Source organism: Octodon degus, unplaced genomic scaffold, assembly GCF_000260255.1.
Source record: "Octodon degus isolate 3935 unplaced genomic scaffold, OctDeg1.0 scaffold00018, whole genome shotgun sequence".
Classification (NCBI taxonomy): Eukaryota; Metazoa; Chordata; class Mammalia; order Rodentia; family Octodontidae; genus Octodon; species Octodon degus.
The window spans coordinates 20,577,905-20,595,972 of NW_004524594.1; the positions used below are offsets into that span (position 1 = coordinate 20,577,905).

The 18,068-nt window shown below is 43.1% G+C and overlaps 1 protein-coding gene across 3 annotated transcripts in view; it reads left to right on the plus strand.

The window, feature by feature from the left end:
* The window catches only part of Chka (choline kinase alpha), a 57,592-nt gene that overhangs the window by 30,801 nt on the left and 8,723 nt on the right, over nucleotides 1-18,068 (plus strand). For 2 of the 3 annotated variants that reach the window (XR_002820261.1, XM_004627130.3), the window contains exons 3-9: nucleotides 3,868-3,921; nucleotides 12,014-12,127; nucleotides 12,779-12,912; nucleotides 13,239-13,343; nucleotides 14,350-14,408; nucleotides 17,123-17,210; nucleotides 17,661-17,769. Coding sequence is in view for 2 of the 3 variants with exons in the window: in XM_004627130.3 (XP_004627187.1) it covers nucleotides 3,868-3,921; nucleotides 12,014-12,127; nucleotides 12,779-12,912; nucleotides 13,239-13,343; nucleotides 14,350-14,408; nucleotides 17,123-17,210; nucleotides 17,661-17,769 (663 nt within the window). In the remaining variant the exon portion in view is untranslated. The remainder of the gene's footprint in view (nucleotides 1-3,867; nucleotides 3,922-12,013; nucleotides 12,128-12,778; nucleotides 12,913-13,238; nucleotides 13,344-14,349; nucleotides 14,409-17,122; nucleotides 17,211-17,660; nucleotides 17,770-18,068) is intronic. The other variant, XM_004627131.3, reaches the window with a different exon arrangement.

An 18,068-nucleotide genomic window follows, 5' to 3' on the forward strand; every position in this document is an offset into this window, starting at 1 on the left:
AATCCTAAAGTTGTATAACACCAAATTTAACCAATGAGAGCTTTTCAATCCTGAAAGAGAATATTTTGAAAACTAGCCCCCTGTAACATGATCATTTACTACTTTGACAGTGTCGTTGAAAGTACAAAATTGAAATACAGAGCCTTAAAATATGATTTTTATTAGAAAAAAAAAAGACATTTGAAGTCTTGTACCAAGCCAAGTGCACCTGCCTGTAATCCCAGCATTTGGGAGGCTGAGGCAGGAGGGTCACTGTGAGTTCAAGGCCAGCCTGGACTACACAGAGAGACCCTGTCTCAAAATAAAGCCCTCAAGTACACACACACACACACACACACACACACACACACACACACAGTAATATGCTCTTAAGCAATTTTTAAATTGTAGTCATACATAAAAATGAAATCACCTCTCAATCTTAGCTGATAGAATTAGACTTTGAGAAATTTAGATTTTAAATTTGAAAGTTCTAGGGCAATCAAAATCTTTCAGCTTTTACCCTTTTTATTACTACTACTTTAGCCTATTTTATTTTCTACATCAAAGGCTAATGGATACATGACTATAACAGATTGTCTGGAAAACCAAGCTCAAAATAGGAAGGAAATTAAGTGACAGAAAGCCAGTGGCAGGATAGTTTTATTATGGGGTGGGGTGGGAGTAATTTATAACATATAATTCACCCATTTAAGCTGTACAATTTAGTATTTTTCAGTACATACAGAGTTGGGTTTCTTATGCATACTTGAGACATTCTCGTTTCTTAGGTTTTGAAATTTCAGAGTTTATTTGTAAAAATCATTTTATGATGGGTAATGTCAAATAAATACAGAAGTAGAAGATTGAAGCCCAAGTTCGTTTTCCCCACCTGACCAGTCTTCTTTCATCATTTCCCTAGCCTCTTTCCTCAGGGTTATTTTGAAGCAAAATCCAGACATCAAATTATTTCTTACATAAACGGTTTAGACTGTCTCTATATGTTTTAAAAAAATATTACGGGCTGGGAATATAGCCTAGTGGTACTGCACCTGGCAAGTGTGAGGTCATGAGTTTAAATTTCCAGTGCAAAAACAATTGATTACATTAATGTTCACATCAAAATAATTACAAATAGGCATGTAGCTCAGTGGTGAAACATTAGTTCAACATGCAGGAAACCCAGGATTTGGTCGCCAGCTCCCTACAAATAAGTAATACTTTAATACTAAAATAACTAGTGTTCAAATTTGTAACAGTTTCTATACTTGTAGATAAGAGTTTTTATTAACTTGCAACTTAAGAGAAAAGTTGGAAATTATGCTAAATAATTTTTATGCTAAATAATTTTTATGCCAATTTGTATATTTTACTACCTGCCTCAAATAAATTTGTATCACAGAGTAAAATCTAAGAGATTCCAAAATACACTTTATTTCCTATCTTCCTGGACAGAACATATCTGGTCTCTCTTGGCAAAATGAACATAGCTCTGCTTGACTCATGTTAGGAGACTTCTTCATATTTTCTCATGACATCTTACTGGCTTGAGGCTTCCTGGTTGTACTCTTGTCCGCAGGCCTTAGGGAGCCTGGGCATTCTGTACTGAGGAAACAGAACTCAGGGCTGCATATTGCAGAAGTCCATCTTGCCTTTGCAATGGTGCTCTTATGATATGTTATGCATTTATTTTGGGTGAAAGGGGTGGGCAGGAGTGAAGAAATAACCAATGGAACTGAATTTGCTTCTAGTGCCAATGTATTGAAGAGTGGCCTTGTAACTGACTATAATAAGCAAGTTTGTAATTTGGGGTTAAAATGATTGGCTTTTGAGAGCACCATTAGACAAGGAAAGGGACTTCTGTTAGCTAAATAACCCATTAACTGTATCTCCCTAAGAAGATACAGTTAGAGCAATAACAGCCTAGGAATAACCATAGTCATTTAGAATTTGGTGCAGGTCAAATCCCATTACATATTTCAATAAGATATCTAAATTCCTTATTTGTTTTAAAGATTTTGGTACAAAATACTGATATGTAATATGTCAGATTACAGAGCTATTTTTGTCCTTCACTTTCCTTGTGGGGGAAGCACAAAGACTTTTTAGCCCCATTCAGGGTCCTAATTAACACTGTAGACAGTTTTCTACTGCTGGAAACAAATGTGAATTTGCCCCAGGCCGCCATCATACTAGGCTGCTCCCTGGGCCTATTTGCTTTGTGCTTCACAGTGCTGCAGTTGTTTACCAAATAAGCGGCAGGATTTGCTGGGTCTCTGCTGTCAGAGTAAGCGCAGCAGAAGAAGCTCCTGCTCAGTGACTGCGGAGGCATAAGTCTGAGATACATTTGCTCATGAGAGAGCTTTGAAGTTAAGGGAATGACGAACCTTTATCCAAATGCCTCAGTTCTCCCTAGGGTTTATTATAGCATACATCAGCAAGAATCTAGCATATTTTTGTAGTATTTTGATTTTTATAGCTTTCATTGTAATGGGATTTAACCTGTAACATCTTTTCACCAGAAAAATGCAGATTACAAAAATGAAAATATCATGTATCCCTATTTGTACTTTCTATACTTTGTACCAAATGCACTTAACTATATGTTACAGATATTATTGACTGCGTGTCTGTGGAAATATTAGAAACCTTTTGCAGATAGCTTTATGAATATGGATATTTGTTTATAGAGTATGACAAACAGTTACTGTTAATACAAAACATGCATTAAAATGTCTGGAATGTTATTTTGGTGTATGATGGATGAGAGTGGTTGCCTGAAATCACGAGGATTTTTGAATGCCGCTAGAGTAGCTGGTGTTGCTTAACATGGCATTTTTTCCCCTGTCCACACTTTCCACCCTTGGTACAGGTATTTTTGATAAGCTGTGGAATGGAAAGGTATGTTTTTCATGGGATGTTCGAGAATATCTTACCTTAAATTCCTTTAAAATGGTTTCCTTTATGGGATTCCTCTTGGGTCTGGCTTAAACAGACTTAGTTTACTTGTAACAAACAGCATTTTTAGAAGCAATAGTTGAGTATAAAATTTGACATGACCCTTAAGTGTCTGACTTAACTTTTCCCCATTCCTTTATTAAAAATAGTATGAGAGTTTTAAAGTACTTGGGGTGGGGGGTTGCTTTGGAAATACATGATCTGTGCTATGAAGAAAGAATGTAGGCCAAGAGTTGTTTGTGGTAGTTGGTGATCTAGTATGTTGTTATTGTTACAGTGCTGGTTGCCATTAATTTGCAATTTCATTGAGGAAAGTGATATAAAAGTAACCCTTAATATATTCATATATAAGATAAGTTTAGGAACTTTATTAAAATCACATGGTTCTCTTTTTGCTGGAGGACAAATTCAGATTGGACTATGGCCAACTGAACTAGAAGGGTTAGAGAAGTGGCAGATACCCAGAGCCTGTGCCGGCTTCCTGCCACATGCACCATGCCACATGCTTTCTCCTCTGTGGCCATCCATGGGCATGTTGATGCTCCTGTCCTGAAAGAACCATGTAGCTAAATTCATGAGAGCCTCAGCCTATGCTTATCCTTAGAAGGCCCAATTGGAGGCCTGCACCCTGTGACTTTCCTAACAATGAAATTGTGAAAGGTACATGGGGACAGCTGTGAGACATGCAGCTATTTGGTCTCAACGGCACATCCCTTTTCTTGTAAAGAGATGAAGCACTTTCTGAGGCATTGGTACTAGTGCTGGAGGCTGCTGGTGCCTTTAGACTATGCTGGTCACATGGTGGGCTGGGAAGCCCTTGTTAAAAATCTGTGGTGTTCTGTAAACCCTGACTGTTCTGGTGGTTGCAAAGTTAGTGTCTATTCTTTGTTCTCCATCTCACCAGAAGTGTTTGGTTTTTCTCATTCATAGAGGTCCTGTAATAAGGAGGGATCCGAACAAGCTCAGAAAGAAAATGAATTTCAAGTAAGTAATTCAGTCTGTTCTACACCTGCATGAGCTGTAAACTGGTGTGAGCCAGCCTCACCACACTGCAGTTTGGCAATGCTTCTTGTCTTTCTTAGAGGAGCTGTTTCACTAAGATGTTCCGACTGCCCCATCTCTGCCAGCCACTTCTTTCTATTCCTCATCTGTTGTCCACTGCCCTGGCTGTGCCCTCGACATTTATCCCCAGAAAGTGTGCCCATGCGCTGTAGTAGTCTACTACCTGTTGACCTCCAGCCCACTTTGGCACATTTGCAGCTGCCACTTGCTGGCTGTCATTGAGGGCTCCATTCTAGGCCCTGCCACCCTCTCACTGTCCAACAAAAGCAACGAGAGCAAAAAGAGAGGAGCTGAGCCTCTTTCCCTTCCTTACACTGTATTAAGGGTACTCATCCTAGGCAGGCGTAGCACTCACACCCCCAACCCCAGTGCTAGATGGTAAACCAGTCACAAACTAAAAAAGGAGTCCATCGCAGTCTGCAACTGCATGAAGATTTGGGGGACATCCAGACACAAACTGTAACATCTTATAAACCCCTACCCCACTGAACCCAGCCACCTCTGGGCTACATGTGTCGCTAGCATTACTCAAAGAGAATTACACAGTTGGGAGGGCAAGTTTCATTTTAGGGTAGGCAGCCTGTTATGGGCATCTGCCACTGCCTAGGCGCGTTCTTGCGCATGCTCATTTCCTGCTGCTAGAAGTCTGTTTCAGGCTTCTGTTTGCTCTTCAGACCTCACTGCCCCTACTCTTGGTTGACAATAGAGTTTAATTCTTTTTTAAAAATGTGATCGTGGGGATAGAAGCCAGGGAGACACACTTGTCAGACACATGCCCTCCTGCCAACCCCAGAGCCACATTCTTTGGTGGCTAGGTGCCTTCTGTCCCTCATTCTCCCTCCCCAGGCCCTCTGTGTCCGTGCTTTCTTTTCCATGGACCCTGTCTTTTTAAGAGGATTCTTCCCTTGCTTGAGTGCCACACTTTGCCTTGCTTTCTTCTTGGAGTCTGACTTTTTGCTTGTCCTCCCCCTTCTCTAGGTGACAAGATGCTGGCCTTATGCACCCTTTACTGCCACCCCATTAGTGCTCCCACTCCAGAAAAAAATGACATAGTCTTTTTTTCTTTTCTTTTCTTTTTTTTTTTTAAACCCGAATTCTTTTTTTTTTTTAAATTATTTATTTATTACATTTTTATTTAGTGTGTGTATGTGTGTGGCCAGCTCAGCCCACCAGGGGGCGGGGCTGGCTGGCATGTGGTGCTGGGGGATCGAACCTCGGTCCCTGTGCTTTGCCAAGCTTGTTCCAAGTAGGTGCCCTAGACCACTGAGCCATCTCTCCAGCCCTGTCTTTTTTTCTTTAAAAATTTATTCTTTCTTGTTTTATTGGCAAGGCTCTTGGGGAGGGTGCTGGACATCAAACCCAGGACTGTCCTGCACACTGAACGTATACTTTACCCCCAGTTCCCATCAAGATTTCTTGAGACAGGATCTACTGTATCTGCTTTCTTCCCAATTTCCTTTTTTGGAAAAAGTTTTAAGAAGAACAAGAAAATGTATTTCTTTCTATTATACAGAATCATTAAGTCAGTTGCTTCATGGGACTTGACTTCAATTTTTTTTTGCGGAACCGGGGATTGAACTCTGGCCCTTGCGCTTACCAGGCAAGTGCTTATTCTACTGAGCCATCTCCCCGGCCCTTTCTTCAATCTTTTTATATGAATTTATTTTTTACTTTATTTCCAACAAATTTTAGACTTATGGAGCAAATTGCAGAATAGTGTGGAGGTGGAGAGTTCCCACACCCCCCTTACCCAGCTCCCCTAATGTTCTTGTTTTATATAACCACAGTGCAGTGACCAGAGTGAGAACACTGACCACTGGTATAATACTGGTAACTAAACCACAGACCTTATTAGTTTTCTTTCCACTGATGTTGTCTTTTGTTCTGTCCCTGGCTTTAACCAGGATCCCAGTGTTGCATGTGGCAGTTTCTTCTTAGTCTTGGGGCCAGGGAGATGGCTCAGTGGAATAAGTGATTCCCTGGCAGGCACAAGGGCCTAAGTTCAATCCCTGGTTCTGAAAGAGGAAAAAAAAAAAAAAAAAAAAAAAACCTTAGTCTTATCCAGCCTAGAATGAGTCTCCTTGTATCCTCTCTTGATACCTGTGAGGAGTGCTGATCAGTTCTTGTGGATCATGGCCCCACAGTTAGCCTGCTGTTTTCTGCTGATTGGAATGAGATTAGGCTCAAATGACAGTCTTCCTGACTCAGCCTCCCAAGATGACAGGTGTGCACTGTCATAGCCAGCTGATACAAACCCATTTAAAGCAGGCTGGTGGCAGACCTGTAATCCCAGCCTTGGGAGACTGAGGTAAGAGAGCTGCAAGTTTGAACCCAGTTTGGGCAATGTAACGACTTAGTGAAACCCTCTCTCAGACAAGGCTGGCCAGATAGCTCAGCAGATTAAAATGCCTACTTAGGCAGATGCAGGGACCAGGGTTTAATCCCCATGTTGCTGTACTGGCCTTGCTCCTGGGTGCACTGGGTGCACTGAGACTGCATTTGAGACTGGGTGTGGTAGCACGGCTGTAATCCCAGCACTTGGAAGGCTTGAAACAATCGCTATGAGTCTGATCTGTGTAGTGAGACCCTTGCCTGGCAAGCACAAGGACCTGAGTTCAATCACCAGTACCACAAAACAAACAAACAAAACAGGGGTGGGGAGCTGGCTCAGGAGAGTTAAGTGCTTGCCTGTAGAGTGAGACCTTGTAGATCCTGTACTAAAAAAAGGAAACCGTATCTCAAAACTTTTTTGCTCTGAATGCCTTCAGGGCAGGTTTAGCTGGCTTGAGTTGTGGGGATTGAACCACAGCAACCTGAGCCTGACTGCTTTGTTGAAGCAGCCACTTAAAGAACTGAGCTAAGGGGCAGGCCCCCCCATCTCAAAACTTTAAAAAAAAATATTTTAAAGAGCTGGGAATGTAGCTCAATGTGAAGATTGGGTTCAAACTCCAGTACTGCCCCTGCCAAAGTCATTTTAGTTCCTTGCTTTTATCCTCTGTTTAGTTCCATCCACTTCTTTTGTCTGCCTTTCACTTCCCATTTGACACCTGTCCCTATCATGTCTCCAATTGTTCTTGTTTAGTCACAAACAGTTTCCATATTGTCAGATCTAGTGGCCTCTTTCTTTTCCTCTTGTTGGGCCCTGGGCAGTGTCTGACACCTAATGCCTTAAGATGGCAGGTGTCTTACCCCCCTTTGTCTCTGCATCCTCTTTCTGCTGCCCACATTAAAGTCAGTGGTTCATCTGGTGGGTCGTAAATCTTCAGTGGAGTATGACAGTTTTGTTCCTTTGTTATTGTTCTTTGAGATAGGCTCTTACTGTTTAGTCTAGGCTAAGCTTGAACTTGGTATCCTCCTGCCTCAGCCTCCTGAGCAGCTGAGACTACAGGTGTTGATATTTTAAATGCAATACAATAGAAAGTAGTAGGAACTGGATGTGGTGATACACACTTGTGATCCTGGCATTCTGGGATCTAAGGCAGGAGGATTGAAAGTTCAAGTCCAGCCTGGGTGACTTAGCAAGATGGTGTCTCAAATGAAAAATTAAATTTAAAAAGAACTGGGGATGTAGCTTAGTTGGAAGGCCATGGGCTAAATCTCCTGTATAACACATAAACAAAAACATTAGGAAGCTTGCCTGCTCATAAGGATAAGTATTACTGTGTATAACATCTTGCGTATGTGCGGATGGGTTGCTGTATAACAAAGGCCTTTCTTATGATGACAAGTCAGTTTGACAGTGGCTGCTCTGGATATTGGGCATTTTTAGGCCCAGTGCTGGCTCCTCATCTTCTGATACTGGGAGAGCTTGCCACATGCAGGCTTTTAAACACACTCAACATTTTGAAGACTTTGAGGGTCAGTGAGATAGCACAGCAGACTAAATGCCAGCTTAGGCAAGCGCAGTGACCAGGGTTTGATGCCTGCACTACAGGCCATGCTGGTGCTGGCACCACCCCCTGGCCTGCGGAGCCTGCCACCAATACCAGGCGTGGTGGTGCACGCCCACGCCTGTAATCCCAGCTCGGGAGGCTGAAAACAGGAGGATCACTATGAGTCCAAGCTGCATAGAGAGACTGTGTACCAAATACTTAAAAAAAAAAAAAAAAAAAAAAAAAAAAAGGACTTTGGAGTTTCTTTATGCAGACCTTTCCCTAGAACCCAGTTTCTTCTCCAGGCCGCTCCTGTCCTCTTCCCCTGCTTTCCCTATTCCAGCTGCACCACCCTTTCCTACTCCTTGAATACACTTTCTCCTGGGGCTGCTCACTGCTCCTGGTCACCCTTGGGCTTAGGCCATAGCTGTCCCACCATACTCTATTGTTCCACTTTTCTGTCCTGCCATGACAGTGACACTGTAGTTGCATTCATTCATTTATTGTCTGTTTCTCCCAGATAGTCAGGCTCTTGTGTTTTGGTTCCCTGATGCTTGGCAAGGTGCTAGATACATAGTAGAAGCTAAAGTAGATCCTTGAGGTATTGCGCTTTTCTGAAGAAGTGGGACCAGCTCTTGCTGCATGGCCTTCAGCTGACCCAGGCATGGTGTGAAGGTGTAGACTGCGCTGTGTCTGTACAGCTCCCTCTTGGCCTTGTTCACCTGCTTTCAGTAGGGAGTGGGAAGGGCTTTGTAGACTCAGTGACCACAAGGAAACCATCAGGCATTGGTCATCCTTCCTAACCTGAATTGCTTGTACCTTTGGTATTCTCATTCATTTCTAACTCTCCAGATTCTACCCTCTGTACACCATCCCTTTTTCTTCCTAAATATTGTGTCTCTTTTTTTCTTCTTCTTTTCACAGTACTGGGGATCAAACTCAGGACCTTGCACTTATACCACTGAGCTGTCTCCCCAGCCCTCTTCCTAAATATTGAACTACAGTGTTGCATAAGAAGAAAATTTTGTTTACACAGTTCAAAGCAGTGAGAAGAGAGTTGGAAGGTTAAGTCTCTGCACCTTCTTGGCACTGTTTCTGGGTATGAACTGGCTTTGCTCTGGAGAGGAGTCTGGACAATTTATTGATCCAAGTCCCCAAGGTGTTGCCATATATAAATAAGTCAATTCCAGGAATTCTCCATTCTTTTTTTTTTTTTTTAAAGACAGTCTCAGGCTGGCCTTTCGAACTTGGGGCAATCCACCTGCCTCAACCTTCTGAATGCTGGGATTACAGGGGTGCGTTACTATGCCTGGTTAGGAATCCTCTGTAGGGTAGATGCAATGTACAAAATGCTGAACCTATTGAAGTCATAAAGCAGGGCTTAATCTTATATATAAAACTTGAAATTTCAAGCGTTAGAAGGTATTTTAGGTTAGATATATGTGTGTATTGTACACAGTGTCCTCCTTAGTGCTCTTCGTCTTTTATCATTCTGTCACATAGAAAGCTGGGAAATTTGCTGGAATTCTTACAAAACTCTGGATACCTAGATGAAATAAATGCAAAGTCTACCCTTTGGAAGTGGTGGGAAAGTGAGTTAGTATTTTGTCATCTACACATAGTAAAGGGCTGTGCAGAGACAATGAGCACCTGGTCTAAGAGCTGAGGCTACTGTTCTCTTGTCCTGACAGGCTGCTCAGGTCTGTTTTGTTTTTTGGTACTGGGAATCGAATTCAGAGCCTTGCGCTTGCCAGGCAGGCGCTTGTGCTGCTGAGCTGTATTCCTGGCCCAGGCCCCATTACTTTTGCAGTTGATGCGGTTTAGGAAGTGATGTGGTCTCTGGAGTGCTAGATATGCTGCTTTCCAAGGCAGGGCAAGTATGTGGAAGTGGGGGGTACTTCACAAACTTGGTGAGCTTCCCGCAGTTTCCCATGTTGGGCTTGAAGGCAGCTGGGGCCAGCATGGGCAGCGGAACTGTGAGCCCCAAGTGAGTGGTAGGACGCGTTTCACCAACTAAGTGGAATTTTCATTCTTTAAGGGTTTAAAAAATATTAACTGATAAACACTGCTCTAAAATTCATTAACTTAATCGAATCAATGCTATATGTATACTATCAGAAACATATAACTAGCTGGGTATTTTGGTACAAACCTGTAATCCCAGAACTTGGGAGGCTGAGGCAGGAGAATCGGTTTGAGTTTGAGGCTGTCCCGGGCTACATAGTTCAATGTCAGCTTGAACTCCATAGCAAAAACCTATCTCAAAAAACCTAACAGAAAAAGCACATAATTGCAAGTTAGTAGATAAAGATTGAGCCTCAGAAAATATTGGTTGACCATAATTGTGGGGATTACACAGATTATGATTAGGCAGTAATTGGGAGGAATTACTGAAGAATAGATTTGCCCCTACAAAATGTAAAAGAAACTGAATTGCTTTTTATCTTAATGTTATCTGATGTCCCTTAGAAATAGCTTCTTTTTGTTCTTTTTTAAGCCTACCATTCTGTCATTGCCTAATGATTTTTCATAGTTTCTTGGTTGTGTTGTTTTTTTTTTTTTAATTTTCATAATGTGAGTGTTTTAAAAAGTGTGTTTTTTTTTTGTTTGTTTTTTGTTTTTGTACTGTGGATCGAACTCAGGACCTTGCACTTACCAGGCAGTGCTTATGTCACTGAGCTATCTCCCCAGTCCTAAAAAGTGTTCTGATATAGGGCTAGGGATAGCTCAGCAGCTTAAGCACCTGCCTGGCAAGTACATGGCCCTGAGTTCAATCCCCGGTAACTGCCCCCCCCCCAAATAGTGAGTGTTCCCTGGGCCTGAAGTGCTGGCCCTGTCCCTGGGGACATGCTGAAATGGCATTTGAGACTGGGCGTGGTGGCTTGCGTCTGTAATCCCAGCTCTTACGAGGCTGTAAACAGGCAGCTCACTACCTGTTCAGTAGAGAGACCCTGATGAGCACACTGTAGACCCTTCCTTAAAATACAGAGAAAAAAAATGTTCTGGGATCATGTTCCACACAGAACATTTCTTTTTTTGCAGAACCAGGGATTGAACTCAGGCCCTTGCACTTGCCAGACAAGCATTTATTCAACTGAGCTATCTCCCTGGCTCCCCAGAACGTTTCTTAAAGGGTGTATTAGAGTCATCTAAAGCGTTTCTCAGAACACCTCTTGGTGCCTTTTCCACAAAAGCATCAACTTACAATCTTAGGGTCAGGACTAAGGAATATCTTTTGTTTTCAAGAGATTCAGAGATGGGGGCCTGCCCCTTAGCTCAGTTCTTTAAGTGGCTGCTTCAACAAAAGCTGTCAGGCTCAGGTTGCTGTGGTTCGATCCCTACAACTCAAGCCAGCCAAACTTGCCCTGAAGGCATTTGGAGAAAAAAAAAAAAAAAAAAGATTCAGGGCATCTGGTCTGAGAATGGCTTTTTCCATGCTTTCACTCCAACACATGGAAACTCCTAAGCTATAATTTACTCTTTAAGGACAAAAGGCTAAAAAAGGAATTTGAATTGAGACAAAAAGGATGGATTTTGAAGGCTAAGTGATTTAACATCTCCTATTAGTTATCAGGACTAAAGATACAACATAGGTGCTTCATAGAGATTTTAACAGGAATAAAACATTAGAGAGGTAAAGGTTGGAAATAAAAAGTTGAAATTGGAAGTCTGGAAAGAATGCTACATACCAGGAATTTTGGACTGAAAAGCCATAGGCCCCAGACCTAATTCAGTGGTCATACTTACGGGCCCCACAGGCCAACTTTGGATCGCTCACTTTCACCAGTCACTGTCAATGAAAAGGCAAATCAGCTATTCCAGAATGGCAGGGGTTGTACAGGTCTTCGGTAAGTGGCCAGTGTTGAAACTCACATAGGTTGTAAAAGAGTAGTAGTCCAAGCACCAGTAGGTAGTTTTTCTACCTAAAATAAACTTTAATTCTAAATTTTATCTGTATGTATAATGCTTGCAAGCATGGATCCTGCAGATTACAAGATATGGAACTTCTGAGACTCTTCATTTTTACAGTGGGGTGATGACAATGCCTACGTCAAAGAGTATTAGTGAGGACTGGAAGAAGCCGCTTGTGGGAAAGTGCTTCTGATGCCTCAGTAAACTGTGTTCCTTGCCTTCTGTTTTAGGGGGCTGAAGCCATGGTTCTGGAAAGTGTTATGTTTGCCATTCTCGCAGAAAGGTCACTTGGGCCAAAACTCTATGGCATCTTTCCTCAAGGCCGACTGGAGCAGTTCATCCCGGTAAGATGTGTGTATAAACTGTCAGTTAACATGAGCCACAGATAGAAGGTGGGCTTCTTGTCTCATTTTGGCAACTACCTAAGTGCTGTGGTATGGAATAATAAATGTGACGTGCTACTAAACTGGTGGGGAAATAAAGAAAAACCATGTTTTGAATACATACCAGAATCTTTCTCTCCTAGAAAGACAGAGTCATCCATATTAAAAGCATATGTGAAACTTGGCATTCCACTGACCCTGAGCCTTTCTCTTTCATTTTATTGTCCACCTCTGGAGCTTGCTTTATAGAACCTGATGCCAGAGCTTTGCCAGCAAGGGTCCAGTGAACAGACTGTACCTTTAGAGGGCAGAATCATAGCCCATAGGACAGAACCTTTGAGTTCATCAAAATTTACAGACAACTTTCTCATGATTGAAAAGGATTTCTAATGTGGCAGACTGTGATGATGGGGGACAACCGCTTTTTGCACAGATGTGCTGTGTCTAGATCACTGTCGGTGGGAACACAGTGTCAATTTGTAAGGGAACCTGGAGCATTGGTAACTCCTAAATGCCCTACAGAAACTGGCTTCTCATTCTTAGGATGGTATGATCTCAGGCTTGCTAGCTTATCTGATTAAGTGTCCACTTTAAACTTTTTTTAAATTTCAGAGCAGACGATTAGACACTGAAGAATTAAGTTTGCCAGATATTTCTGCAGAAATAGCTGAGAAAATGGCCACATTTCATGGTATGAAAATGCCATTCAATAAGGAACCCAAATGGCTTTTTGGAACAATGGAAAAGTAAGTGGTCAATGTGAGCTGCCCTCAGGGTTGGGGAGGCCCTCTTTTGGTTCACTGGTGTGTGGGCACTGGTTCTGGTGCCTTGTCTCCCAAATGGATCTTTTTTGTGTATATGCATGAAGCAATTGGTTTTTGGACCAGAAAGGAAGCCTTGTTTGCAGAAATGCTGGTGGTGGGTCAGCTTCTTAGAGTGCTGTGGTTCCCAGCTACTTCTCTTCCCTCCTGGGGGCAGGAGCATTCCTGGCCTGTGACTATGCAGGTAGCTGTCAGTTGTCTTAACTGAGGTGAACTGAGTAGTGGTCCTTCACCCTTCTTTGTTTAAACAGATACCTAGATCAAGTGCTAAAAATTAAGTTTACTGAAGAATCCAGAGTTAAACAGCTCCAGAAGTTCCTCAGTTACAACCTGCCTTTAGAACTGGAAAAGCTGAGGTGAGTGTTTGCTTATTTCCTGACTGAGTGGGCACATCTGTCCAGAGGTATAAATATTCTTAGTCATTAAAATTGTCAGTAAAGCGGGCCAGGGAGGTAGCTCAGTAGAATAAGTGCTTGCCTGGTAAGCACAAGGACCTGAGTTCAATACCTGGTTCTGCCAAAAATAAAAAATAAAAGTGAAATTGTCAGTAAATATTGAGTAAGCTCACCCCAAGCCTGGCACCTCATGCTGGATTTGCAGGATGGTTAGTAGGGGGGCTTTGTCATCTCATATATTCCATGTATCTTGTCCAGGAACATTATACGCAGGAGGCAGGCCCTCAGAGGAATGTTCAGTGCATAGAGCAAGACAGTTTGTGGGGAGCACACGCTGGGGAATGAAAACAGACGAGAGATGTGGTTAGACCTAACCTTTGGATGACAACCTCTTTGGAGGCCACTGTGGTGTTCTCAGGGTGTGGGTGGGGCACACACTTAAACTTTTCACCAGAACTTGAGCTTCCTTTGAGTTACTTGTCTGTGTCTGTATCTCCTGTGCTGGGCAGTGTGTTGATGGTGAGGAAAAGTGAGCAGGACATTCTATGAGGACAGAAAACAGATAACAGATTGTGTGGCACATGCTATGAAGGGAACATGGACCAAAGCAGAGCAATAAAGGTGGGCCTGCTTTGCACCCGTGGTCAGAGAAGGGATCCCTGAGGAGGGACCATACAGGATGAGCAAAGTGAGAACCAGGGTGGGTGCTCCGGAGAAGAACAGTGTGTGCAAAGGTCCTGCTGCAGGAAGGACTTACGGTACAGGGAGGTTTGTGTGGGTTTCTGCTGTGAACTGCAGTAGAGCTTTACCACATAATGGCATGGTTTTCAGAATTCACATGAAAGCTACTACACAAGACCATGTGGTGTATTGAAGCACTAATACAGTGCTGGCCATGCTGAGAATGAGGCCCTGCATTGACTTAAAAGTGTGATAGCTACAAGTAAAACCTTGCTTCCTTTTTCAGATTATTGCTTGAATCTACTTTGTCTCCAGTTGTATTTTGTCATAATGACTGTCAAGAAGGTAAGAATTGCCACATACTAAGGATGGGATTCAAGTGTGTGTGGTAGATGCCAGATGACTGTTAAGAGTGTAAGAGTTAGCCACCAAAAGAAAGAGTGTAAGAGTGTTAGATACATTAGATCATGGTGCACCCAGACAGCTGGTGTGTAACTTTTCAAAAGAGAGATACGGGGCAGGCGCAATAGCTCAGCAGACTAAAGCGCCTGCTTGGGCAAGCTTTGGCAGGCAGGGGACTGCCCTGCTATTCCAGCACCGCATGCCGTGTCAGCCCCACCTCCAGGGTGGGCTGAGCCGGCCACAGAGTCTGAGCGTGGTGGCATACCCCTGGAATCCCAGTGCTGGGGAGGCAGAAAACAGGAGGATCACTAAGAGTCCCGAGCTGCATAGTGAGACCCTGTAACAACCAAATATATTAAAAAGAAGGAGGAGGAGGGGGAGGGGGAGGGAGAGAGGGAAGGAAGGAAGAAAGGAAGGAAGGAAAAAAGAGATGAACTGGCTGCTGTGGGGGCATGCCTGTAATCCTAACTACTTGGGTAGCTGATATAGGAGGGTCACAAATTCAAGCCCACCCTGGACAATTTTTTTGAGATGCTGTCTCAAAAAGTGCTGAGAATGTACCTCAGCATTTGAGTGCTTGCCTTACAGTATGCACAAGGCCCTGGTATCACAAGTGGATTTTTAAAAAAGACTGACACATATCAATAGAAAAGTTTCCAGGACATGTTAACAGAAAGAAGCAAGTTTTATTTTTATTTTTATTTTTATTTTTATTTTTATTTTTTTAGAGGCAAGTTTTAGAAAAAAACCTGAGTATCAATTATTTACATGGGGAAATCTGAGATATTCACTAAACCAGGGATTTGGGACAAAGGACTTAAACTTTGTAAGTCTTATGTTGCTAATTGAGTTGAACTCCTTAGAGATGACTGCTTCAAGCAGAAGCAATAAAAGACCAAGGTCACCTCCCTAGTCATGTGAGCGCCCCCCCTTCCCCCCCCCAGCAGCACCAGGGATCTTATCAGCCCACTATCTCTGTTAGTATATGTGTGTACACACGCCATGAATAATTTAGGGTTGCTCTGCTTCAGAAAATTACAACATCGCATTTCCCTTATGGTCACAAAGTGTTACCCAGTGTGATTTCCAATTTGATAGTTTAAGCAGGGGTCCCACCTAATTGTGCAATTCCTGCTAAGGCCACCAACATTGCGTAAGACAGCTGTGGTCCTTTCCCAGGCCCTTCTTGGCTGGGCTCAGCAGTGTGCGTTGTCCATTTAAAAATTAGTGTATATTTGCCAAACATAATGATCACGTTCATCATAGGAAATTTGTATCTTAATTTGTTTTCCCCCATCCCCCTCACCTCCCTTTGAACCTTCATCCCCTCCCCATTTACAAAAGCTTTATTTCCAGTTTTTTCTTCTGTTTTATTTTTTATTATTTTTTATTTTTATTTTTTAAGAAACTGACAAGTTTTTATTTGGGGTGCTTAATATACATTTCTTGGCAAAATTCATGCATTGATTCATCTTCTTTTTTTTTTTTTTTTTTTTTTGCAGAACCGGGGATTGAACTCAGGCCCTTGTGCTTGCCAGGGAAGCACTTACTCTACTGAGCCATCTCCCTGGCCCTTATGCATTGGTTCTTTTTTTTTTTTTTTTTTTTTTTTAATGCATTGGTTCTTATTTTTTTTTTTTCCCCCAGAACCAGGGATTGAACTCAGGCCCTTGCGCTTGCCAGGGACGCACTTATTCTACTGAGCCATCTCCCTGGCCCCTATATTTCTTATTGAAACAGGGTCTTGCTGTATTGTCCTGGCTGGTTTTGAAACCTTTGAGCCCAGGTCATCCTCCTACCTAGCCAGCTAATGTTTAGTTCCAGAATAGTCCCTCATGAAGACTCGTGAATCAGCCCTTGGTTTGAGCCCAACTTCCTTATGCTAGTTAGCTGACTCTTGCTGGTAACTCAAGTGGAGCAGGGTCAGAAATTGTAGCTATGGCTTTGAGCGTTAGCCACACCCTTATGGTAGTGATGGGGTATTAAACAGCATAGGCAGGCCGGGGGAGATGGCTCAGTAAAATAAGCACTTCTATAGCAAGCGCAAGGGTCTGAGTTCAATCCCCAGTTCCACCAAAAAACAAACAAACAAGCCAGAAACCCTGGGAGGGAGGGAGGGAGCCAGACACAGCAGAGGCTCCCCAGTACCCACCAGCCCACCTGAGGTGCTGAGATGCTGTGCCGCATAGTATGTGGGAATCTTAGGAACATGGACATCATAGTGCTGCTGCTGTAGCCTCCTTGGCAGGGAACCCAGGTGAAGCAGAGGAGTGGGGTGCTGTTGTAGCTGAGCTTGACCCTGGCATCCTGAGCGGGGAGGACACCATGACAGCTTCCCACTGGTGTGCCCAGCTAGCCCTGCTAGTGGCTGAATCCCAAGGTGCTGAAGGGAGGGGGCAGATGAGGAAGGATGTGGGGGCCAGGGGAGCTCCAAATCCACAGTGAATTGAGGCTCCCAGGAAGACCAGGGCCATGGGCAGACAGGTCTGGAATCTCCCTGCCAGGCGCCAGCCCATGTAGCACATCCTGTTCTGTGCCAGGGTTATCTGTGGGACTGAAGGTCCCATAGGGCCAGAGGCATTTTCAGCTTTGTTCTCTGAGGACTTAAGCCTTCTGTTGTTAAACTTAAGTCTGGTCATGCTAATTTTTTTTTGCAGGTAATATCCTATTGCTGGAAGGCCGAGAGAATTCTGAAAAACAAAAACTGATGCTGATTGACTTTGAGTACAGCAGTTATAATTACAGGTAATATTTTGCAGCCTAAGGCTAACCTTTCAGTCCTGTTACATTATTCTAATACAGACAAGTCCAGGAGAGAAAAAGTGAAAGAGAAGCACCTGTCCAGAGAAGCCACAGCACAGGCTTCCTTTATTGCTAGCTGGCTGTGTAGTTAGGAGCCGCAGTGTTACTCCTATCCAGTTTTGGCACTTTGTTTGGGCTGCCAAAGTCCTTTTCTTTCCCAGAGTACTGACTGCAAGAGATACTTTGCGATTGAGCGTCATTCAGGTGGCCTCTTTATAGCTTAAGACAACTGTGACTCTGATAATCTCCTGGTTGTGTCTTCTTGGAGCCAAAGCTGCCCTGTCCTGTGCACTCTGGAAGCCCAGTGGGTCCAGCCCGGTCCTTTTCTTCCTGGTCAGGAGCTGGCAGGCCCCCCAGCATGTCTCATGCTCGGTACTGTCTTCTCTCTTTCAGAGGATTCGACATTGGGAATCACTTCTGTGAATGGATGTATGACTATACCTATGAAAAGTACCCCTTTTTCAGAGCAAATAGTCAGAAGTATCCCACCAGAAAACAGCAGGTAGGAGATGAGTTTTTAATAGATTTGATAAGTAAGTTCTATCCACGTATCAATGTTAGAGGCAAAATCACATAGGGTTTTTGTTTTTGTTGATGTTTTTTCAGTACTGAGAATTGAAGCCAGAGCTTTGTGCATGCTAGCCAACCACTTTACCTCTGAGCTATGCCCTTAGCTCTTATATTTTATTTTGAGATAGGGTCTCACTAGGTTGCTCAGGCTAGCCTTAAACTTGGTGATCTTTGCACCTTAGGTAGCATCGCTAAGCTAGATTTTCTTTCTTTCTTTTTTTTTTTTTTTTT